Genomic DNA, 25,489 nt, shown 5'->3' on the forward strand with positions numbered 1-25,489 from the left:
TGGAACATCCTTCCCTCCAAACGAGCCTCCCAACAGTGTTTAGGAAACAAGCCCAAGCTTTGAAGTTACACTTCAAAAGATCATTAGGCAGAAGCCAGCCTGAAAGGAGCCAAACCCTCTCCCCTCCACTTTAAGAAAACACAGAAATGCCGTTTTCTTAGTGTTTGAGAGGGAAGCGGTGACAGAAGCCAGTGTCATCTTTGGGGGAGCATGAAAACATTCTGATGGGGCAGCTCTGCCTTCAAGCCCGATCCTCATCCATGTGAGACAAGGAGAGAGACTTTCTAGTACAGTAACACCAGGAACCACGTTATCATGGAAAAATAATTCCCCAAGTATAAATGGAGGAACAAATGCTAATCCTGGCAGTAAGGAATAGCTGGTACATCCAGGAATATCCAACGGGCTCCTTCCACAAACACTCCCTGAACTAGCAGGAGATGGCTCTGTATTACGCTTGGTTTTGGGAAGTACTTCATTAAGAATGAGGGATGAAATAAGCACTAACTCAGGGTCAAATGATCACAAGTTAATTTAATTTACAGTAAATGTAAGCTTAAACAACAGCCACTTAGTAATTAAGAAGCCCAGTGCCAGAAGGACAAAGTTTGATAAAGTAAACTAATTAGCTGAACAAAGTGGATGGAGGATGTCAAGAGGCTTGCCATGTAATTCCTGCAAATTGCAAATTCTGCTATCATCCCCAGCACTCCCGGATCCCTCAGGGCAAGGAGGGGTGGCTAAAAGTCTTGGAAAGCATCCTGTGAGAGGAGATAAAGCTACAAGATGCTGTCTTAACCCTCTGAACACTTCCTATGCCGTCACCTTCCAGCCCCTCAACTCTCCAAATGGCACCAAAGCAGGTAAATGAGTTCCAGATCAGTGGGGACAGCTGGAAGGGGCTTGGAAAAGGTGGGGAAGTGACACTTAGAGCCAAGAGGAAAGGAGCATTTAGGACAGACTTCTTGGGTTTCATTTTTAACTGCAGAAGCCCGTTCTCATTTTCACTGCAATCATTAGCCGTGACTCAACCCCAAAACAAACAACCATCCCAAATTTAATTGAATGCACTGGGGTATTGGCAGAAAAGGAGAGAGAATAAGGGCTTATCACAAAACGCAAACCAAACTGATGCACCAGAAATTCAAGAGAAATAGGGATATAAAGAGAAGCAACAAAAGTCGAGCTGATCCTGGGAGGGATTTACAGAATTCCTCAGCTTTTCAGCTCTGCAAGTAACAAAAGTGAAAGGAAAGAAGTAAAGTCACTTGGTGACCACAGGACAGATACCACAGTTTATCTAGATACGGTTCTGCAACCAAAACATCTCTCTTCTGATTTCAACAATGCCAATGGCATCAACCTTGCAGCAGACAGGCAGGGTAATGAGGATGGCACAGCCACAAGTTCACCTGTCTAGTGGACTCAGTTTTCCCAGATGAGCTTGAGCAGATGTAAATTAGAGGAGAAGTTAAAGAAATTTAGCTTCTAGAGAAGCTGGGTAAAGCTAAAAAAATCCACAAGTATCATTTGTGAACTCTGCCTTGGTTTAGATCTTCATTAATGTCCCTGGCACAGAGATCAGGTATCTGCTAAGCGCATCTGTAGACGGATGGAAGCTCTTGTTGCTGGATTCCCAGGTGCCACTGTAATTCCCAAAACTGCACCAAACTTATGGATAATTTTCTACACCATTCCCAATTTTCCATCTCAGGGAAAACATTTTTTCTCCAGCTTTCCTCCTTCCCAGATTAACTCAGCTCCAGTGTCACAGCCATTTAATTTGTGATGGAATTAATTCTCTGTTGTGGGCTGGGCCTCCTCAAATCACATCCCACATTAAAAAACCTTATCTGTATATAATTAAACTCAGAATTGGTTTGTTATGTGCCTCTTGTCTTCATGGCTGAAAGAAAAAGCCCCTGAAAACCCCAGTGTGATTTCAGACTAAACCACACAGTGGAGGCTTCCTGAATTTGCAGACATCTTAAAAGAACAGCTCCAAGGGCAGAAATTGCCCTGTTCATTTGAAATCTTAAAGTATTTAATGGCAATCAAGAGAAAAAACAGAACTTTAAGGAAACTCAAAAGATCTCAATCTCATCTCCCAAGCAAATCCTCATGTGTGAAGAGCTGTGCTGCAGCTGGGGTGATCTCAACATGCCAAAGAGGGAAGGTTTGTAGGGAAAAGTAACATATTAGAGCAAACAATTTGGTTGGAGAAAAGACACTGCACCACATCCAGAACCTTGGGAGCTTTCCTCTACCTGTCTCAGCTCATGAGAAGTGTCTGGAGAGTTGCAGGGGCATAGAAGGAAATAATCTCAGTCCTTGCCATGAAGGCATACATCTTCAGTCCTTACAACAGACATAAATATAAATTCAAGCCTTAAGGAGATTTAGAGGATTAAGATCTGCAATCTTTTTGCTGTAAATATCAATCCTGAGACAGCCGACTGCAACTTGAATTCCATACAAGTGCCTTTCAGCTCAGAGATGCCACAAAATAACTTCTGCTCTCAGAAACCTCCCTGAAATCCAGTTAGTGATTTCCCACTTCAAATGTTTTTTGTCATGCAGAAAACCTCATCAGGCCCAGGCTACATCCACTTTCATTAAAATCACAGAATGGTCTGGGTTGCAAGGGACCTTAAAACTCATCTTGTTCCAATCCCCCTGCCATGGCCAGGGATACCTCCCACTAGACCAGGTTCCTCCAAGCCCTGTCCAACCTGGCCTTGGACACTTCCAGAGATGGGTGTCTTGGTTTTGGCTGGAATAGAGTTAATTTATTCTCAGTAGCTGGTACAGTGCTGTGTTGTGGATTCAAAATGAGAATAATGTTGATAACACACTGATATTTTGGTTTTTGCTAAGTCGTGTTTATCCCATGTCAGGATGTGAGTCTCCTGCTCTGCCAGTGAGAAGGGACACAAAGAAACCGTGAGGGAGCAGAGCCGGGACAGGAGCAGCCACAACTTCACCACCACTACCACCACTTTCCAAAAACATAAGTTCCAGCTCGGCAGAGGCCCTGTGGGGCTGCACACACCTGAAGCCGACTTTGCGGGAGTAGTGCAGGCAGTTCTCCTTGACGTGGGTTTGGAAGTAGGCCGAGCGGCACACGGCCCCGCACTCCGGGCAGCAGTACGGAGACTTGTGCGCGTGGATCCTCTGGTGGGCACAGAAACTGCACTGGTTGGGCAGCATCATCTGGCACACTAGACACGTCTGAGGAGAGAAAGGTTATATTAGCTGTATTCTCTACTTGGGGCTTTTCCCCCCAGCCCCAAATTCACCCTAGAAAACTTTCAGGTTTAGAGGAGGCTCCAGCACATTCCTTCAGCAGCAGCATTAACTCTACAAAGTCTTTGGCTACTCTCCTTATCATCTTTCACAACAACCTTCACAGTTAGCCATTCCCAGTAACAGTATCCATGTTTAAACCATGCCCTCTGTGGTTTATTTCCTTTTTTTTCCCATAAAAAAGGAAAATAAAATCTTTCACCTCTGAGCTCTGACGACATTCCACTTGCTCAGCACTTTCATTTCCGCATTAAGAGAATTTCTCGACTTGAGGAGGGGAGCACTTTTCTCAACAAGCCCCCACGCTGCACCAAAACAGCTCAAAAAAGCAGAAAAACTCCATTACAGCCCGACTCCAAACCCTTGCTGCTGAAGGCAGTGCAGTCCCAATGTGCTCCTTTCCCACCAAAACCACTGCTGTGTCTCTTGCAAAATTTCTTTGGATCAGATGAAATCGGAACTTTCAAAGACCACAAACTATGTGTGCTTCCCTTACAGAAACTTCTTGATGACTAGAAATGAAGCAAAGACTCTTTCTCTCCCTGTTTCATCCTTTATGAAATCCACTTTTCCCCACATATTTACTATCAAAACCATTTTGCAGAAGCATTGTTTACTTGACATGTAAAGTTTTTTATGTGGATGTATCATCCCACTTTCATCAGCTGTCAAATCTCTGCTCCCTTTCACGAGTGTCTTGACTCTCTGTACTCCTTCAAAGCCCAGGAGCAGCTACTCATCCTCTGCAGGACGCACATTACTGGATGCCTGAGTGGGATTAGACACTAGCCCAATCTGAGCCCTCCAGGAGCTCAATCTCTCTTCAGACATTAATAATCCCGCACAAAATCACTCCTCTAGCTTCAGAATGAACTACAGCAAGCAGCTAATTATGGATTAAGAAATCAGGTAATTTAACTAAATAATTTCTGTGGACTTCGCTGCTGGCAGCCAGGGCAGAAACCCAGGACAGAAGTCCTGAAATCTGACTGAGAAATAAAATAAAATTAATGGCCTTTTCTGTATCACTGCAATTTCATACAGCATCTCTGTGATGCTCCACTACATAACATTCATCAGGGAACTGTCAAAATCACTGCAGGTAAGAGAAAGCATCACTTATAATAAAACACAAAGCTATGACAAACCTGAAAGGTTCATGGGCCAGATGGGAATTATTGAAGGTGGAAACTGAAATTGCCAAATGCATCAAAAGCTACAGACACATGATCTGGGATGTGTTGCAAACTTAAGTTTAGAGAAGAAAAGCCTTCCCCAGGAGGGAGAGAAATGAGTGGAAGAAACGTGGTAAGACCCAAATGCACAAACCCAAATGCAATTCAAGGAAACTCAAGAGCATTTCAAATGCTGCAGAAGTCCCCTAATTTCAGCAAAGAAAAACAGTGCTACTGAGCCATGGGAATGGGAGAATAGGAAATAGAAAAGTCTCCAGGACCTCTCTCTGAGGAGCTGAGCAGGACCTCCAACACACTCTCAAATCCCCAAGTAAGAACTACAGGAAGAAATTAATGTTTGGGGCAGTTTTATTGTTTTATGGTATTTTTTCTAACTGGCTTGAGATTCATAATGGAAAATTTATCTCCTTGGTGCTGTTAAAACAGGGCTCCTCTCGCTGTGATCCCAACTAGTGTTTAAGGCAGACTCAGCACAACCACAGTCTGAAAGCACGTTTGCCCTTGTAGCTCAGCAAGAAACATTCTCCATATCCTGCCTTGTCAAAGCCAATTCAGTTTCGATTTTAAGTCAGTTTGAGGCTCACCTCTTCCTCCCCAGCATGTCATACCCACTGCTCCCAAAATCAATCAGCACACGTTAAAAACTTGAATTTTCACTGCTCTGCATGTGCTCGTGCTGGATCTAAAATATGCCAAAACCAGTATTTGATGAGCTCCAGCATGGGCTCTGCTGCCTGGGGATGTGCAGAGGAGCAGTGAGGAGGAAAGGCTCTGCAGGGACCAAAAATATGCTAATGCAGGGCTGAAGAGTTTGAGGAGTGCTACAAGAGGCATCAAAACTGTGGTTACCTCCTTGAGGCTTGGCAGGAAGCTGCCAGAGAGTGCGGGCACATGATAGGGGAACAAAAAGCAAGACTTGGTGAGGATAAGGCTAAATGAATTCATTGCTCCTGCAGATGCCAGGGAAGGAGCTGGAAGGATTCCCATGCTGACACCACACTCTGCAGGGGGACAAAAACCAGCCCAAGCCTCTGAGCTTGGATTGTTTCATGGAAGAATCAAGAAGTTAGGGAGTAAACAGACAAAACGAAGAGCAATGAGTCACAAGGATGTATTAGTAAGAATAAGGAAAACTGTCATCCTTAGGCAGCATTAATTTTGGACTTGGGAAAAGTCAAGGCAGCTTCGTCTTTCTGGCCTTACGGAGCCATCAGGGCTCTCCAGAGGAGTCAGCAACCATGTAGGTGAGGAAGATCTGAGCCACAACAGGTTCAGGCTACCTGGATTTCCAAAACAGTTTTGCATCATCCTTCACTGAAGGATTTTGAGGAAAGTAAGCTGCCATTAAACTTAAAATGCTGAGGGAACTAAGCTAAGAGAAGAAGGTTTTTGCTTGGGTAAGTAAGTAATAAGAAGAAAGGAATGTCCATTGACAGAGGAAGGTCCCAGGAAGTCCTGCTGGGATCTGGGCTCTTCAAAATAACCTCAAAGTATCTGGGAAAGTGAAACAGCAAAGCTTGATGATTAATTCTACCGCAACCAAAACCAGCACCCTGACCCAGTAACTCAGCAATTTACAGATAAGGGCTGACGACGAGGGCTGCAAAAAGAATATGCAGGACTGAGTGACCAGGTAATAAAATGAATCAACCAAGGAATAAAGTAGAGCTTGAAGAAGGTTTCAGGAAGAGAAGAAATTATAACTGGTATCTTTGTGCTCACTCTCATCCTTTTCCCAAGGAAGACACAAGGCCAGAAACCGGCCCAGGGGGAATCACAGGAGGCTCTGCTCACCCGTTTGACACCGGAACTCAACTTGCAGTGGTGTGTGGGCTTCCCCACCAAAGGCTTCCTCTTGGAGACAGTGTTTTTTACTTTTGCAACTCTTCTGTTTCGTAGGAGAAACTGTAACTTGGTTCCAGATGTCACATTTTTATCTCTCTCCTAGTTTTCCATGACTTTTCAAAGAAGTCTGGCAGCAATTTGAGACATTCATTAGTCAGTTATTTCTAAAGCATGTTACCAGGATAAGATTTTGAGTTGTGTAATGTCTGTGTTTTTCATATACTCCCATAGCCTACGCTTTAATCAAGAGTTATTTATTACAAGTTTTCTTTAATTCCGGTTTGCCTGCCACATTTCATTTGGGCTGTTCTTCAACAAGTCACATTCACACACACACAAATGCTCAGAAGCTCAGCCGTTTCGGAATACTTGAGTTGATTCCCATTTTTACTTATTAGCTTCTTCAGAAGGGGAAAAAAATTAAATATTCACTGAAATAGAGTGAAGGTTGAAAAAATATACTACTCAGAAAAAGTTTGTCTATTAAACCCAACCCTGGGGCCACAGAGGTGTTTGCAAATCAGGGAATGTATAGTTAACACACGGTTTTGCTCTGGAAGGTACCTGTGAAAAGGGAACTGGTTTTGGCTCAAGCAAAGAAATGTTACATCAGTTTTAGTCTCATTGCTTTACAGATTTAAGCGATAATGATGAAGCTCATGTCCACTTAAGAGCTGCCCCCAGAATACAAGGGTCCTCCTTGATATGATCGTCACAGAGTTCCAGTTAAAAACACTTGGGCACCAACCCTATGGCACAGGACTAGGGTTAGGAAAGAAGAGTCATAAGCCAAATGATCTCTAAATAAAAAAAAAACAACTAAGGTCTCAGAGCGAAACAGTCAGAAGGGAACAGAAATCATATTTGCAGAATTGTAACCTTTTAAAGAGTGCTTGTCCCTTACATATTCAAACCAAAAATCCCCTACTAGTGGTGCCCCAAAGCCCCAGTTCTTCCCAAATCCAGCCTTTTGTGAGCTTTAATTTTTCTACTTCAGGCAGAGCTGCAGGGACAGCCAGGGGATCACAGACAGAGATTAGCAGGATCCTCCTGCTGTAAAAAAATAATGACCAATTACTACTTAAAGCTAACCTTTAAGTTCACCTGAGCTCTCCCTTACGGCCTGGCTGGGATCAGAGGCAGCAGCCTCTCAGAGAGCTACTCAGCAGAGCTACTCCAGCAGTGGTGATGTGCTGGCTCTGGCAGCACAGCTGGGCCCAACACCTTTCCCTCTGCCCCTCCATGCTGTCTTCCTGCATCCCAGCTGAATGACTGTGTGCTGGGCCACGCTACAGCCAAGAGCCAGATCCATGGAGGATGATTTTGACTGATTTCAATCATCCAGGTGACAGCACTGCTACACAATATTTCACCAGTGTGAGGAGAAGCAGCAAGCAGAGAATTTCTTTTGCTGTCACTGTGATAACTGAACTACGCTCCTGGCCAGGCTCTCTCTAGATGAATAGGCATCACTGCATTAACATGTTAATTTATAGATGAAAAATAACCCTACAATAGAAACTCAAGATTATTAATTTGAGAAGAAAAATTCAGAACCCAACTGTTACCCTAAAATCAATGCATTCAAGCTTCAGTGACAGAATACAGGTCAAGTCCAGTCCTAACACAGAGGTTATATCCTAATAAACGCTCTTAATAGCAGATACCGATATTTCCTTGGCTACAGTTATCTATTTTGTCAGCCTAAGGCACCAATGCCCTGAGGGAGTCTGCTTGACCTTCAGCCCAAGGACATGACCACAACACACCCTTTCATCCCGAACTCCCATCCATCTTCTCATCTGATACCTTCAGCTCACTCCCCCTCATATCTGTTCATCCTCAGCCTCATCATTGCATCCCACCTCCTCCCATCGACCTTGTCCTCCCTTATTTGTATCCCTGAACCTCACTAAATTCCCAACACTCCCAAATCCAGTGTCCTCCTCAGACCTTCACCAAGACCAACTCCTACACACATCTAAATCATCCCAACACACCAGGATGTTTAAGCCTCAAAAAGGCACTCAGTTAAAACCTCATCCCTGGAAACTAAGGCTGTTCAAAAAACACAAAATCCATTTTTGTGTACATGGAAAAATCCCTGGCTAAAACATCAGTAAATCTAGAAACTCGACAGCTTTAGGAAACAAAGTGGAATTGCAATGGTAAAAGCCACCAGCATCACAGATCTTAAGACAATGTTGCATCAAATCAGCTTAATTCTGAATTTGCTCAGTCTGTAGTTTGTTTCTCTTTATGATCTCAGCTGTAATTTCAAGAATTTCAGTTTCCACATCTTTTCTTTCTGACCCACTGTGCTGGGTTTATGTGGCAAGGTTTTGGCAGTGGGGGGTGCAGGGGTGGCCTGAGAAGACACCCAAAGCTGCCTCCAGGTCGGACGGAGTCAGCTCCATGATGGACTTGTGGCTGGACAAGGCTGAGCCCTTCAACAGCACCTCTGGGATAAAAGACTTAGGAAGGGGTAAAAGATGCTGTGCAGCACTCCTGGGAGAGAGGATTGAGAAGATGTGAGAGAAACAGCCCAGGTGCCAGAGCAGAGATTCCCCTGCAAAACACCATGAATCCATGCTGACGCAGGTTGTGCCACTCTGACCCGTGGAGAACCACAGAGGGACCACAGCACCCTGAAGGAGCTGCAGCCCTCTGAGAGAGGGTCCATGCAGCAGGTTTTCTGGCAGGTTTTCTGGGTTAGGACCCCATGGGGGACCCACACTGCTTCAGCCTGTGCCTGAAGGACTGCACCCCATGGAAAGGATCCATTCCAGAGCAGATCCTGAAGAACTGTAGCCTGTGGAAAGGACTCACACTGCAGCTCTTGGTGAAGGACTGTCTCCCATGGGAAGGACTCCACAATGGAGCAGAGGAAGAGTGTGAGGAAGAAGGCTGGGTGGGCACCTGGTTCCAACCAGAATTCTGAACTCCCACTTGCTAAAACTCTCATATATTGGATTAAATGAGTCTTCACATCCCCACTTTCAAGTCACCAGTATGACCCCACAGGCACACACTCCCTCCCTTTTCTTACGATGGCAACATTAAAGGCCTCTGCTCTTCCCTCCACCCTGCAGGGATGATTCCTGTCAGTCAGGGGTGATGCTCATCTCACAGCCTCTGGCTCTGTCTTGTTCTTCTCACCTTGCACTTCTCAGTGCCTTGCATCCCATCAAAGACAGCACCATAGGTGTTCAAACACCAGCTTTGCTGTGATCTTCACCAATCACTTTGCTTTTTCAGTGATTCCCTTCTTACTTGACCCATCACTTACTTGCTCCCGCTCCAGAAGGAAGATAGACAGTAAATGCCTCCACTCATCCCTTCCAACAGCCTCTTCCAGGACCAATTCTTACCAGTAGGTTCTTGCTTCCTGGGATTTCATGACTGGTTTATGCTAAGCCAATGAGTTCCTCCACCCAGTGAGCAGTCACAGAAGGGCTGATGTTGGAAAGGACTTCCAGAGATCATGTGGCCATCCAACACCCCTGTTCAAGCAGGGCCATGTAGAGCTGATTGCACAGAACGTGACTAGGTGGCTTTTGAACACCCTCCAAGGATAGAGACTCCACAACCTCCTTGGGCAATTTGTGCCAGCGCCAAGGCTGCCTTTGGCCTTCACACCCTCAGTGTGCTCTTCCTTGCTTGTAGTATGAGGTCCAGCTGAGCACCTCTCACTGGCTTCTCTGTTGGAAGCACTTGGCTCAGGACATGATCATCACAGCTGCCCAGGACTGTTGACATCCTGCCAGGCTGTCCCACTAACACAGATGAGGATAGCTGATGTCCCTCATGGACCACAGTCTGTGAATGTGAGGTCTGTAGGTAGCCTCATCCACTGTTCTTCCAGGCCAGGTGGCCTGCAGCACACACTCACTACAATGTCACCCATATCTTCAATCCTAATCCAGAAGCTCTCAGCTGGCTGTTCACCCATCCCCAGGCAGGGCTCCAGGCACTCCAGCTGCTGCCTTGCATACAGGACAACCCCTCCTTCCTTGTCTTTCTGGCCTGTCTTTCCCAAAGAGCCTGCGTCCCTCCATCACAACACTCCAGTCATGCAACACACCCCATCACTTCCCTCGACGGCAACACAACCAGAGTCCTGAGACAGCACACAGGTCATGGAATGGTTTGGGTTGGAAGGGACTTTAAAGACCATCTTATTCCACACCCTGCCATGGGCAGGGTCACTTTTCACTAGACCAGGTTGCTCCAGGCCTAGCCTTGAACACTTCTAGGGATGGGGCAGCCACAACGTCTCTGGTTCACCAGTTCTTTGTGTTTATTCCCCACGGTGTGTGCATCAGCATTAGACACTTGAGAGGCAGGGACTGAGCAGACCACGACCACCACCGGGGCTCTCATGGCCCTGCCTGTCACCCCCAGAGCTCTGTAATCACTTTTGATACTCTCCAGGTTGTCTGGGGCAGCACCATTGGTGACCCCATGGAAAAAGAATGTGGGAGCAGGATTCTTCCTGTTAGTGCCAGCAGACACCAGCTTCCAGCCTCAGCTCCCATCCTCCCTGATACAGCCTCTGTTCCAGCTGTTCCCTCCTCCTTGCTCTCAGACATGTCCTGGCCCCCAGTTCACATCCCTGCTCTTCTCCTCTTCCCCCAACTGCTCCCAGTCCCCAGGGGCTGCAGGAGCACCAGGGCCATGCAGGCAGGCGTGGGTGGGGGAGGAGAGGGTGGGATTGTTGCCTCGTGGCAACAGATCACACACTGATTTAAGAAGACCATGGAGCCGCACCCCGGCTTTTCTTCCCCCCCAGCCTCTCCTCCTCCTCACCCCATGCTCTGGTATGGCCTCAGGGTGCAGGCTCTGCTCTCCTGCCACTCATCTCTTTGTCTGTGCTCCCAGCGATCCTTGCCTGGAGCTCCGTTCCCCCAACGTGCTTTCAATCATAACATCTTCCATCCCTTTGCTTCTACAAAATCCACTGGGAAAATTTCCATATAAAACAAAATCTATCCTTGCTTGTACCTAAGGACTCCATTAATCACCCTTGGTTTGGGAGAGGGAGAAAGCAGTGCTTTATGGGCCAAGGGAATTTTTTGTTGATTTTCAACTCTCTTATTTTCTAAATTAAAACATGAACTTGGGGGGGGGGGGGGGAAGGAAGAGAAAAATAGCAAAAATACAGCTGCTGCCTTTCTTTTTTGCTGCTGGGAAATTACCAGGGCAGCATGTGGTCCTACTAGCTACTGTCAAGTTTTAGCCAATAAATAATAAAGCATTGATTTAAGAGGGGAAAGGAAGAAGAAAAAGAAAAGGCAGTAATAAAATTGCTTTTAAATAACTCCAGTGTAGGTGGTGTGTAAACAGGATACGTCATAACTCATTGAAAAATTCTTACTGGACAAAAAAAAGAGAGAAAAGAACACGTAAAAAAGTAGGGAGAACAGAACCACAAAGGTTCAGGAAAATTCAGAGATCCTTAGTTTATATTTTGTACTTTATTTGAGTTCTTAGCTACCTCGGTGGATTTTGGGTGGCCAAGGCAAAAAAGAAAGGGGGGGAAAAAGAATTAAACATCTCTGGTTACCAGTAGATGGACAATTATGCCCAAGAGGGTCAGGAAGTACTTTGAATTCTTGCATATGTTATTGTGCACTGGTCTGTCCTTGCCCAGAAAACAAATAGGCTCCGTCTCAAAACCAGTTTGTGTCTTTTGTTCCATTACTTCTGCTGCAAACCTCTTCCAGAATTCACTCCTCTGATGATTACAGACTGTCCTCTAATTTTCAGTGTAAATCTATTTCAGTCTGTTCTTGCATCATTGCTGCCCCTAAATTTAAAAGCTCCTTTCTACAAACATCACACCAGATACAGGGCAAGAGTGGATACAGAGGACAAAAAGCACATCCAAAATACAGGCACCAGGACCTGCATGGGCTTTGTTCCCTTCTTGTAATTTGAGCCCTGAAAATGCTAAAAAAACCCTGCCTGATGCTGATGAACTGCCCAGGGCAATCCCTGAGAGTACAGGAAGTGTTTTTTTTTGGCAGATTTAGTTTCTGATGGAAAAAAAGTGCCACTACCCTTACCTTAATCCTTTGTCTGCTTCAGTGGTGAAGGAGACCCACTCTCACTTACTAGGTCTTTTCCAAGCAAAACTCATAATGGGTTTTTCATTTCCCCACAAGAGATCATCCATCTTTCCATTTCTCTGCTTGTTCTTCCTTCATTTATTCCTGTCTATCCTGATAAACATAAACAGTACACTCCTCTCCATCTCAAGGGAAGCAAGAGGGAGCATTACCACAGCCCTGCCTGGTGCTGCAGGTTGACTTAAATCCCCTGCACAACTGTCACCTCGGTCATTCAGGGACTTCTCATGACCACACATCCTGCTTTTGGTTGCTTTTCATCCCATTCATACTCAATCTTCAAGATCACCTAGGTCCTCCTGTAAAATATTCCCAATTTTCCATGACTTCTTACTTTGTTGGTTTGGTTCAGCAAATTTTTCTACACATACAGCCTCCAAGGTCCTTAACACAAACTTTAACTGCAGAGGTACCTCAAGCCATTCCTCAGATCTCACAAGAACCAGATCCCAGTTGCAGTTATTTCCCAGATTTTATCTGATTCTGCTCCAACCTCCTAATCCAACTTCTTCAGTACATCCATTGCCCACGTAGCACTCTAACAACCACCTCACTGAACATCAAGAAGATGAGGATCTACTCATTTCTCTACTCCAGAAATATGTGTAGAAATATGTATCAGATTAATTTGGCATAAACTACAGCTATTTAAATCTCTTTTCTCCCCCCCACAAAATATCTTGCTCTAGAACACACCACCACTGTATCAGACCAAACAGACCTGAAGTTACATGAAACATCTGCTACCACCTTTTGAACATCTGTATGAGCATAATGCCTACATGCAGCACAGCTTCTGGTTTGAACAAAATCCAACCTACCAGCTATTCAAATTCCCATGCTGCTTCCTTCCTGCAGTTCAGCCATGGAAAAGCCGTACCTGGGTCCCATCGAGCACCTCAATTCACAAGCTTGCAAAAACTGCAGAACTGGCCTCACTAGTTGCCAAAAAAAGGCAAAGTCACTGCGATCCGTTATGGTGACCCCCTCAAAACATCCACCCAGTAAATCCAGTTCTTTCTGTTTCTGAAGTGGGTTATTCCAGTCTGTATCCTCCCCGTAAGATGCAGAGATCCCACCTCCACGTTTGGCTGGGAGGAACTGCCCTCATCCTACACATATTCTTCACCAAGGAAGCTAGGTAGGATTGTCCTGCTGTACTGTGAGCAACTGCAATCATGTACATGTTTAAAATACAACATTAAGGTCAAGCTCTCAATCATTTTTCTAAAGGTCTTTCCACTCCACCTTCTCAACCACAGCATCATCCCCCTCTCTTCCTCTCATGCTCTAAATCTTCTCCTTTCCCTGCTGTCCAGACCAAATCCCTATCTTTCTTCCTTTCTGCAACACAACTGTGACCCAGCCATGTCATTCTCATTTTGGCCACATCTGGGAAAGTCATTTACCCATTATCTGTCCTATTAAGGTGGGATTTACCCAAGACCATGCAGAAATGTAAAACCAAGTATTTCCCAAGCCACCAACTGGGACAAAGAGAAAACCCAACAATCCCCTTTTAAACAGCTCCGGGTAACATGAAAACATCAAAGTAATTCACAAAGTCATGGTAAGAAATTCCAATTAAAGTGAGAAGTCTTAAGTATCAGCACAGGATAAGTTTTCTCATGGAGCAGAGCCAGCTTAGGCTCTTCCCTCTCTCCAATCCAATCATTCCAGTCTTACCACAGTGTGCTTGTCCTTCAGCTTCTGGGTAACTGAAAACATCATATTGAAAAATAAATCTCTTTCCTGCTACTTCTTTTCTCCATCAGCCTTGTTGGATCAGCCCTTCCTTCTTAGCAAGGTGCCACGCCAGTGCCACATAAGGTCCAGAATGGTTTTGGAATTAAAAGCACCATAACTGAGCACTTCAAAGCCTGTTCAGCTTCTCAAGTTATGGTCACGTTGGATGTGCATGTTAATAATCCAGATTTGGTGTCATTTAACAGAAGAGCTTCCAAGAACACTGACCAAAAATCCACCTGGCTTATTTTCCATAGGTCAGGGGTCTCCACCTTCTAGTACAAACCCAGGTGCTGCAGGTAAATTGCTTTTACATGTTGCCTTCAGCCAAAGACACTCTTTACATTATACATTCATCCACCCTTTCTAAGAATCCTCTGTTTTAGGGATGATCTGGTACCAAACATCTCAATAGTTACAGACTAAGAGCTTTTGGCCTGATACAGTGGGGACCTGCCCTGATACTTCTTGAAGCTCTTCAAAAGGCATAAATTAAGCCATGGTTTTACATGGAAAACATCAGTACTTCATAGTTTCTCAATGAGGCATGGCAAAGAGTTTGTGCCTGAATTCTGGGATTAAGGAGAAATTAAAAAAATATTAAAAAATTTCCAAATTATCAGAGTTACAATTTTTTGTTAGCTTTAAGAAACAATGACAATCCCTCTCCATACTGTCGTTTCAATACAGTGAGAAAGGCATCAGGTATGGAGGAAGAAATACACACTGGTTTTTGCTCAAATGCATAAAATTATGATAATCACCAGATAATTAGTCTCTTGAGATCTGGGGATGTGATTCATGTCCAAGCTTGCTTACCATTGTTAATACTATCCTACCTCTGCATCCTGACGGATCGTCCAGCCACGGTAGCCTGCTCTGGATCAAGCATCAGTACATGACTGGTGTGTACTGTGGTTTTTTAATGAGATGTACCAGTAGATAAATGAACACTTTCTCCTCTGTGGACTGGTCTTGAACCACTACTGGGAGGCACTAAAAGATGTTCATTACATCAGTGCCTTCCTCAGCCATACAGTTTCATAGTCAGAGGATCACAGAAGGGTTTGGGTTGGAAGGGACCTTGAAGATCATCCAGTTCCACCCCCCTGCAATGGACAGGGACACCTTCCACTAGACCACATTGCTCCAAGCCCATCCCACCTGGTCTTGAACACTCTCAGGAATGGGGCAGCCACAGTTTCTCTGAGTCCCACCATCCTCACAGAGAAGGATTTCTTCCTAACATCTCATTTCTACCCCTGTCCCAAAAAACAAGGGTCTGGCACAACTCTGGAGATGGAAACCAGAGTTTTCAACCATCTAAGAAAGTGTTTGCGAAATCAGTCACTTGATCCTCTCCTGCTCATACCAACATTCCTCTTTTTCCTGATCAAAATAGAATAGTAACCCAAGGAATTAAGTTACTTAATGGAGAGAGCCAGGGGTATCCACAGTACCACCTCAGGAGGAGGCTGGCCAGCTCCTGTTCTCCTATTCCAGGAGTTTATGATGCACATTCCAACACAGCTTTACCTGTGGCCTTCCCACACCATGATTAATATCATTATTATGTTCATTTATACCTGATATGCAAAATCTTCATCTCCTCAGGCCTTGTTACTGCTGGGGGCTACACAGTATGTTACCCACATGAGACAAGGGATGACAAGGCCATCCACACCTTCTCCCCTGGACAGTTCAAAGAAGCAGGCATCCCTGTGAAACCACCGAATTTCACCCATCCTTTTACTCTCTCAGCCCAGTGCCACCAAACCTCTGTGTTCTGGGAGAAGGCACCAGGATGGTTTCCATCAGCTCCTGCTAAATCCAGAGGCACACAATTACAGGCATATGGGCACAAAGTGATATTTCCTTTAGAAATGTAACAGCTTTATTGAAACAGATGTTCTGAGAACAGCATGGAGCACCACCGAGCAGCCTGGAGGACAGCAGATACGGTGGAAAAGGACTCCCAGAGCAGTGCATGCATCCAGTGGAGCATTAGCATGGGAAGATCAAACAGGGAGGAGCCGGTTCCACAAGCTCAAAAGTAGCCTCTTTTTCCAATGTTTCTGTTCAGAAAAATACTGCACAAATAATCTCATATCTAGCAGAACAACTTGAAGTGAGAGGCTTAAACTCTATTCTTGGTTAAGTTACAGAATAAATTATTTGATTACAAGCTAAAAATACTTACTATCAGACATCCTTTCCCTCTTTAAGGAGCTCTTGAATTGATAATCGCACAACAGAAATAGGAAATACATTTTTAATGCCACTGATTAACATTTTAGCTCACTTTGGAGCACTCACTGTATCCCTTCTCCTGGAGGTTTTAATGCCAGACTGCTGACATTTCCTAAAAATGCATTATAGTTGAAAAATAAGTTGGGGTGTTGACAGAGAGCAGTGCTCACTGGGCTGCCTCGGGCAAGAAAACTGATTACGTGGCCACGTTGATCCCTTCTGGCCTTGCCAATTTTTATGACATCAAAACCATTCAGCCATAATCTATTTTTTTTTGTGGCTGATGAATTTAAGATAACAAAGCACCTAAATGGGACCACAGCAACCTCAATACTCCTGCAAGCCATTCAAGGAGCACAGAGAGGCTCTGGAGTGTGCAGGTGCTATGACAGCCATGGCAGACACCCGGTCATCCCCCCAGAATGTTGGCACCGAGTCCTCGTTTGTGGAGCCCTTGCACTGGGGAGCCTGCCAGCTTTGCTGGCAGCCAGACCGACCTGGAAAGCTTCCTCCCCCATCCAAAGAGATAAGGAGAATAGATTCCTCCTCTTCTTCCAACTTAGGGTTGGTTAATACTTAAACAGGATTGACTGTGGATTCCAAAATTAAAACCATAAACAAAGCATATGGTTTTAGTACACACTGAAGACCATCTCCTCCCCTTCATCTGGAGAATCCTAAGCTGGAGTTTTTAAGGGGATTCCAACTCTCTGCCTGTATGTACGAGGGAGGTCCACCAAGGCAGTGGAGACCCAAGCAGGGCAGCACAAGAGGAAGGCAGGAAGCCATTAACAAGGCTCTTGAACCCTCCTATGCAATCATGGCACCCACTCATCCCCCCGCTACCCAAAGGACAAAAATAGCCCAAACCAGCCCTCCATCCCCCGTGCCACAGGGCTCAGCTCTCAGACAGGCCTGTCCCAACACACACCTGACCACGCTGCAGCAATAGCAATGTGCAAAGCATTACACGGAAGGTTCTGGCACAAGTTCCAGGAAAGGCAACATTAAACTGTGTCAGATCTCCTCCAGCCACGCTTAGAGCACAAAAACCTGTTTCAGATAATGCTCCACTAATCTTCCCCTACAGCACTCGTGCACACCTCATCCAAAAGATCTTTGATCTCCAGCAGCTTCCTTTGATACTCGAGGATCTCCAGTCTCCTTACTATGCTCTTTTTACTAGCAAAGGGTAAAAAGAGGGCAAGCAAGCAACACTAAGTGCCTCTTCACACTGACACCTCTGGGCTCATGTGCATCCCAAATCCTCCCCACAAGCACTTTTTTAGGCAAAGTGACTCATTTGCCACCACCATGCCTATTTTTTTCCCCTTGAGGACAATCTTTTTAAACTCAGAGAGATTTAACTAACAACATTAAAATGATGACTTACCAGTCTCTCATTATCTTCTGAGGTTCTCTGGTAATGAGCTGCTAAAGAAGCATAATCCTGCTCCTGCTTGTTACACTCCAAACACTTAAGTCCATGACGGATTAGCCTCTGTGGGTCCGGGTAGAGAGGCAAGGCTGGCTGAGTGTTCACAGAAATCCCCACCCCACCTCCTGAAGCAGCACTGGACTTGGGTGGAGGAGAGGACGAGTGCAAAGTCTGAGGAGCCGGAGAGGCTGAAGAGCTTGCAGGAGAAAGTGAAAACATTTGGTCTATGGAAATTGGTTTCATGAGCAGTTGAGAACACTGCATGATAAATCCTTTGCTCTTGTGATCTCGTGCATGTTTAAGCAAGCTACACTTATTAAAAAAAAGGAGCATAGTTGAACACTGTGTGCACATGACTTCAATGTGAACGCTTCGCCTACTATAGTGTTGAGTCAGGCTTTTCTCTAAGGCAAACGAGTCCCCACATTCCAGGCAACAATACCCAGAGGCAGGTAAATTAATACTGGTGTCAGGTGGAGGGCTGAGGTTCGGAGTATATATGGGCACCGGGTTGGCACTGTGCAGCACTTTGTGGAATGCCTCCATGACAACGGGAGCAGCTTTCTTGACTTGGTGCACCAGCGGCACCGACATCTGTGTCACCTGAGGCTGGTTCCGCCTCTGCGCCGACGACTTTGCCGTAACAGAAGCAGCAACACTGTGGGGGACCAAGTTGAGATTTGCCAAGTGCACAGCTTTGGGAAGAAGGCCGGAGGAGGTGGTGGCATTGGACGGCTGCGTCACCGTACCCTGCTGCTGCCTCTTGACACCCACTTTTATGGCACCGCTGCCGCAGTTTGGCAGTGGAGATAAGGACACGGTACATGTGCTGTTTGCAATATCCATCCTTATACTGTCTGAGTAAGGACTTATGTTTGAAAGCTGGATAGCCACAGCAGCCCCATTTTTGGTTGAATTCCTGCCAGCCTCACTTTCCATAGCTGCACTAGTATCAGGGGATGGGAAAGATTTGATAAACTCTTCAGCAGAGGAGGTTTCTGCAGGTGACTCTTCTGAAGATTTGCCCAACTCATCATTTTCTGGCAAAATTCTTGTTACAGTCCTTTTAATTTCACCAGAGGATGTCTTGATAGTCTTTATTCTAACTTTGGGAATAGCTGGCGGAGAGCCAGCTGCCATGGAAGGAGAGCCTTTCCCACTGCTGTCACTGCATACACTACGAGGACTCTCAGGCTGCTTGCTGGCCTTCCTGACCACCTCCAAGGGGCTTCGGGGACTCTTTGGTGACTTGGGCATTTTTGGACTTCCCTTTGTCCCGTCTTTAAAAGGACCAGGTTCCTTGGTAAGATTTGGCTGATCGCCTTTTGGAATACATGCAACCTTTTTGGCCTGAAGGGCTACTAATGCTGCCACACAGGATGACAATTTGGAATGAGTTGGCTTTAACCTCTGCCGAGGTGGGACTGACGAAGACACGTTCAGCTCGGGCACAGACCCCTTACTGTCTCCTAAATTATTGCGAGGGAGGTTTCCAAACACCAAGCCTTCTCCAAGAAAGCTGTTGCTATCTACCAAGTCCTTGCTTGACTCCACAAACCTCTCTGCTGCTTTGTCCTGCTCTCTCCTGCTCATTTCCAGCCTATTCTCTGGCTGGCAATGGATTTCCATCTTCTGTTCCTTTTTACAGTACTGATCAAACATGCTTAATTCAGGCTCTGGCACCTTCCTAAGATGATCCAGGACTGAAGCTCCTGTCGGTATATACATTGAAGGTGGTGGAAAATAGGGAGTTTGGGCATGTTTGGGTTTATCCCCAATACTGTTTTCTCTGAATGCATCCTCCGGTTCAGGGCTGGAAATGGGGCTAAACTGACTAAATGTTGGCAAAGGCTCTGACTTGGATTGGTCCAGTTTATCAGAGTAACCTCTAGAGCTGTCACCATTAATAAAAGTTGACTCAAACTTGCCATAATTATGGACTAAAGCATGAGCCTCTGCTGGCAGATCAGACCCACGAAACCCGTTGTGTAACAGACCGGTTCCGAGGTGATTCCCCTCCTTTTCTGCCTCAAAGGACTCCTGGCGACTCGTGTTCTTCACGATCACACTCACAACAGGCGCATCAGAGGGAGGCAGAGAGTGGGACAAGGAAACGTTCTCATCGATGCACATTCCTGACGACTTCAGGTGATTCTCACTCTCCTCCCCAGCTGATGGGATGGTCTCCTTGGCATCCAGGCTAGTCGGGTCAGGGATGTCAAAAGCAGCCAAGAGGTCATCAAAGTCAGGGGTTTTCATGTCCCCCATGATGAAAACTACAATTAAAAGCACAAGAAATACTTTGTAAGGTACATTTCCCCCCTGGACAAACTTTGTAAGACTCATTTGCATCAACATTTGTGACAAAAACCACAGCTGCCCAAAGGCCAGTTATGGGCAGAGCTGCTCCCAAGCAGCATGGTAGGAGACAGCATCCCCTTCTCCTGGGATCCCCAGCAGCAGAGCTGGTACAAGCATGACCTTTTACAAGACACCAAGCTCATGCAGGGGACATCTTTTCAACCTGTCAGGTGCATCACTACTCCAAAACCAGCTGCTGTCATGAGCCTCAACAGAAAAGGTTCTGAATTACATTAGTACAGGGAGTTTTGTTGTTTGTTTGGGGTTTCTGTAGAGCTAATTGGTGCAGATCTCTCAACATCTGAAGAACTCAGTTGTCCTTCAAAGAAGGAAGGCAGGAGCAAACAGGTGCCCCAAGAGAAACAGGCCTGAAAAATGAGATGACTCTCTACTTCGAGCAATTTAAATAACAGAAGTCTTCAGTAAATATTTCAATACTGCAGGTCCAAGCAGGGTTATTTGAAACAGAGGCGATCCTTAATTAGGTAACCATGTGAGGCAAAACTGCCCAAAGACAGAATAAAGGACTGTGTCCAAATCATCACAAAAAATGGTGTTCCCAGCCAGCAATCTCTTCCTAAGCCCTCCAGAAGGGAAGTGGGGACTTGGACACTCAACACTGTGACCTACTACAGCAATAATCAGCTCTGATGAGAAGCATAATGAAAACTGACAGCACAGTCACTCGAACATTTGTGTTCACTAATGTCAGGGATACTGTTTTTCTTCTGTTAAATCAAAACATTTTCAAGTTGGTGCAATACAGAGACTTCCCATTCATTTAACATGTTTTCCATTTAAAGCCCAAATGTATGTGCATTGATGTATGCTGTATGTAGGGGAGGGGAAAAAAAAACCCTAAAGAGTGTCAACAAAACTATCAGGGCACCAGTTCCTGCTTGGCAAGGAGCACCCACAGGCAAGGTAAGTCCTGCCACGCTCACTTGACTTGGGCGGCAACAGCTGCCAAAGCCAGCGGCAAGAGAGGGAGACAGAGAGGGTGGCAGGATGCCAGGAGAAGGGGGAAGAGCTGGGAGCAGAGGTGCAGGCAGAGAGGAGGATCGTAGGACAAGACAGAGGAAGAGAGAGAAGCTGTATGATGCCTTCCCAAAAGGCCCCTGATTTAAGGCTGCTCTCATTATTTACAGTTGGGTTTAAAAGTTCATCAAGCGTCACATTCAAACCAAACAAAGCTCAACCCTTCTGGTCAGGCTGCTGGAATGGGGAACAACTCTCCAGCCAGGAGAAATCACTTCAGCCTGGAGAACAAGGACACAGTGGTCTTTGAGCCTTAGCTCAGCCATGCCTCCAGACAAGTCCCAGAGGTGCTGCTTTGGTTAATCAACTGCAAAACACTCTATGGAGATTTACTCGGCTTAAGAGTGGCTTGCTGTATCTGAGCTTAAACTCTTTCTTAAATTAAACCACAAATATGAATGCCCACAGAGGGCTGTGCAAGAATTTACAATCACATCCCTCAAGGAAGTGCAGCTGGGTGTGACATCCCTGGAAGCCCAGATTATCCATACGCTCCACATTCCCAGCACTCGATAAGGACTTTGGGAACATCACAGATTACTGCAGTTGGCAAAGGCATGGACCTGAAACTTCCCCTTCCTTTGGGTGGGAAATATTGTGCCAGCTGGGAGAGAGCTAGGCACCATGCAGCTCCCAAAATTTCTGGCACACAAATCCTTCCGCAAGGAAGGCACTTCATCCTTAACCTGGCACGCTTGAGTTCTGTACAGAGATAAATGAGCCTGCCAATCACTCCCGACTTTCCCCTTCCCACTCTGGAACACCTCTCCGCCTCTTCAGGCGAGGGCGTTTTAAAATTCAAGACAAAATAAATCCCAGGTATCTGCAGCATCCCAAAATACCCTTTCCTCGGAAGAAAACTTGCATTTTCAGAAGCTTTGTGTACATCTTTGAGTTCTGTAAAAGGCCAATTTACTCTCTTTGCTACCATGAGAGCACAAGTCTCTACTCAAGTATTTCTCCAAAAAATTGCATCTTAAACTTGTCATACACAAAGCTACAATTTCTCAAAATAAAGCAAAATTTGAACCAGATTTTAGAAAACGTGCATCTTATCAATAGAAGTGATTTTTAAATGACATAAATGGTGTTAAGTAAAAATTTTAAATTTATCTCTGTTCACAGACAACAAACAGAAAAAGGATATTAAAGGAAATTATGTAAACTAGCTTGTGAGGAAAGCTGAAAGTAAAGGCCTTTGTCCTTACTCCATCCTTCCTGTGCAAAGGACTTAAACCCCAAGTTTGGAATCTAATGAAAACATGGAGGTTGAGATTGGCAAAGCAGTAGAAGAGGTGAATAAAATGAGCAAAGAAGGACTTATGGAGTAGAACACGGGTATTTCAATGTGCAAATCCAACCTCACTATAGCACGTTTCTCCACAGCTAAGGAAACCTAGAAGGCTCCAAGCCATGCAAAAAAACCCTAGGGAAGGATGTGAAACCCCAGGGCCTTGTGTCATGGATCAGCTTGCAAGTCGGGGAGAGGCACCACAGGACCCGCATCCCACAAACCCCATACAAACCTTTAGCTAGCAGTGCTATTCCCAGGGACTTTTGGAGACTGGAAGCAGATGCTCTGCAGCTCCCAAACCAGTGTGTACCATACTGTTCAGGGAGGAGGTTTGAGATTGCCACCTAGTAGGAAAGCATGAAAACCCAATTACACCAAGGAAAGTAATCACAGAACGGCTTGGGTTGGAAGGGACCTTGAAGACCATCTAGCTCCAACCCCCCTGCTGTGGGGGATTATTTATTATGAACATTATCAGTAATAAATATTGATAATTCTCCAAAACAGCAGTGTACAAAGGAAAACATTGCCAAGGACTGCTCACACGGGGCTGGTGTCTCCAGGAGGGGATGCAGGGACTGCCTGCCACGGGAATCCCTTGGGAAGGCAGGGATAGCAGGAGCCGGGGAGCGCGGGGAGGGCAGGGGAAGGGGGCACCGGCCGCGTAGGGGCTGTCAGGGCTGCGGGGAGGGGACGGGCACGGGGCAGCCGCAGCGGGCCGGGGGTTAAACCGGAGGGGCGGCTCAGTGGCAGGCGGGACCCGGGGCTGTAACACCCGTGAAAGTTTCAGGAGCCCAGCGCGGCTCTCGGTGCGAGCGAGGCCGCGGGGGGCTCGCCCGGCCCGTGGCACCCCCGCACCGGCCCCGGCCCACGCCGTCCCCACCCGAGACAAAGGCTCGGCCCCGCCGCCCCCCGCGCTGACAGCCCGGCCCGGCCCGGCCCGGCCCCGCCGCACGTGGGCCGCCCGCCCAACTTAGTTTGTGCCGGCGCCGCCGGGCCGGGCCGCCGCGGGCGCCGCAGCCGAGCCGGGGCCGGGGGGAGGCGGCGGCCCCGCGGGCCGGAAGAGCCGGTGTGGGCGCGCAGGGCTCGGTGCGCCGGCGGCGGGGCCGCCCGCCCTGCCCGCGGGGCGGCAGCACCGCCCGGCCGCGGGGCCGGCGGGAGGGAGGGAGGGCGGAGGGCAGCGGCAGGGGCGGTCCCGGCGGAGCCGGGCCCGGGCGGGCGGGCAGGACTCACCCACGCAGGCGGCTCCTCCGGGCCCGCCGGGCCCGCGCGGCCTCACCCCGTACCGGGCACCAACGGCCGCAACATGGCGGCGGCGGCGGCGGGCGGGGCCGGGGGCGGAGCGGGGCGGGCTGGGCACGGCGGAATCGCCCCGCCTTCCCTTCCCTTCCCGCCCCGGCCATAGGGCCCCGCCGCCCCCGAACCCCCCCACCGCCGCCCACGCCTCAGGGAGGCTCCTGACAGAGGCGCCCCGGGCCCGGCCCGACCCGACCCCGCCACCCCCTCATGCCGCCGGGCCCCGCGCTCCCGCTTTTCTGAGGTTTCCTCACCCAAAACCTGCCCCGAGAACGGCTCAGTCACCGCTCTCTGCCTTAAACTCCTTCGTCATTGTGTCCCTGGTGCGGTTTGCCCGCAGTTACACTGGTTGACCCGTGTCCCAGAGCGAGGATACAGGGAGCTCCAGCCTCACCCCGATCCCTGCGGAGGTGACGGAGCCAGTAACCCCTGGGGCCGTTTCCAAACACAGCACGGACAGGGAGATGTTTGGGATCAGTCAGCGAGGGTTACAAAGGGCTTCCATCCTTGATAACCTGATGCCTTCTGCATCGAAATTACTAAAACAGTAGATTTTAGATTAGAGATTACAGAGAAATTCTTCCCTGTGAGGGTGGTGAGGCCCTGGCATAGGTTGCTCATAGAAGCTGTGGCTGCCCCAACCCTGGAGTGTCCAAGGCCAGGTTGGATGGGGCTTGGAGCAACCTGGTCTAGTGGAAGGTGTCCCGGCTCATGGCAAGGGGTGGAATGAGATGAGCTTTCCCTTCCCTTCCATATCTATTAGAACCTGCAGGGAGGGTGCAGAGAGGATGGAGCCAGGCTCTTTCCAGTGGTGCCCAGAGACAGGACTGGAGCCCACCCACTGATACACATGAGGAAACACTTTTCCCCTGTGAGGGTGACCAAGCACTGGCACAGGTTGCCCAGGAAGGCTGTGGAGTCTTCATCCTTGGAGACGTTCCAAAGCAGTCTGGATTTTCTGAGCAACCAGCTTTAGGTGGCCCTGCTTGATTTGAGGCTGGACCAAATGACCTCAGAAGGTCTCTTCCAACCTCAACTACTCTGCGAGGATTTGAAGCATTTTGTATCCAGGTGTGAATATGTCACTCTCCCATTGTAATAAATAAACAGTATTTCTTGAGGTTTTTTTTCCTGTGTCCTGGCATTTTAATCACCTACCCCTGCTACTGGGTGTACAGCATTGCTCAATTATTTCTCATCTGGTTAAACATTTATTCTTTTGTCATCAATCCCATGGGCAAAAAAATTTCTTTTTTCTAACTGACACATTGTAGCTTCACATCTTTGATTTCTGAATCAGTGTCATCACCCTTCTCCTCTTGGAGGCGATAGCCAGTTTCTCCAAACCAGCAAAAGCACAAAGGGAGTCACAAAAAAAGAAACATTTTCAATATTGCAACTGTTAACCTGTAATTTTAGCACATCTCTGTGAAAAGCTCTAAGTTGTATCTAGTAAGACAGCTGACATTTGTTACACAACTACTAAGAGCTGTCACAGTCCTGAACAAGTTGTGGCTTGCAGGAAAGCTGTGGTAATTTGAAGGACTGTGCTAATTAAGAAATATAATGCTAGTGGGAATTTAGCTCC

At 47.0% G+C, this 25,489-nt stretch overlaps 1 protein-coding gene across 3 annotated transcripts in view; it reads right to left on the reverse strand.

Annotated features, from left to right (window-relative positions):
• Positions 1-24,297, reverse strand: part of ZNF592 (zinc finger protein 592) — a 36,954-nt gene extending 12,657 nt beyond the window's left edge. The window contains exons 1-4 of one of the 3 annotated variants that reach the window (XM_064668678.1): positions 24,156-24,297; positions 22,838-22,949; positions 17,868-20,188; positions 3,053-3,231 (exon numbers count right to left, since the gene is read on the reverse strand). In XM_064668678.1, coding sequence (XP_064524748.1) covers positions 3,053-3,231; positions 17,868-20,180 — 2,492 coding nt within the window. In that variant the 5' untranslated portion in view covers positions 20,181-20,188; positions 22,838-22,949; positions 24,156-24,297. Of the gene's footprint in view, positions 1-3,052; positions 3,232-17,867; positions 20,189-22,837; positions 22,950-23,149; positions 23,464-23,838; positions 23,962-24,155 lie in introns of those variants that run through there. The other 2 variants (XM_064668676.1, XM_064668677.1) reach the window with 2 other exon arrangements.
• Positions 24,298-25,489: the final 1,192 nt, after the last annotated feature.

Source organism: Pseudopipra pipra, chromosome 12, assembly GCF_036250125.1.
Source record: "Pseudopipra pipra isolate bDixPip1 chromosome 12, bDixPip1.hap1, whole genome shotgun sequence".
Classification (NCBI taxonomy): domain Eukaryota; kingdom Metazoa; phylum Chordata; class Aves; order Passeriformes; family Pipridae; genus Pseudopipra; species Pseudopipra pipra.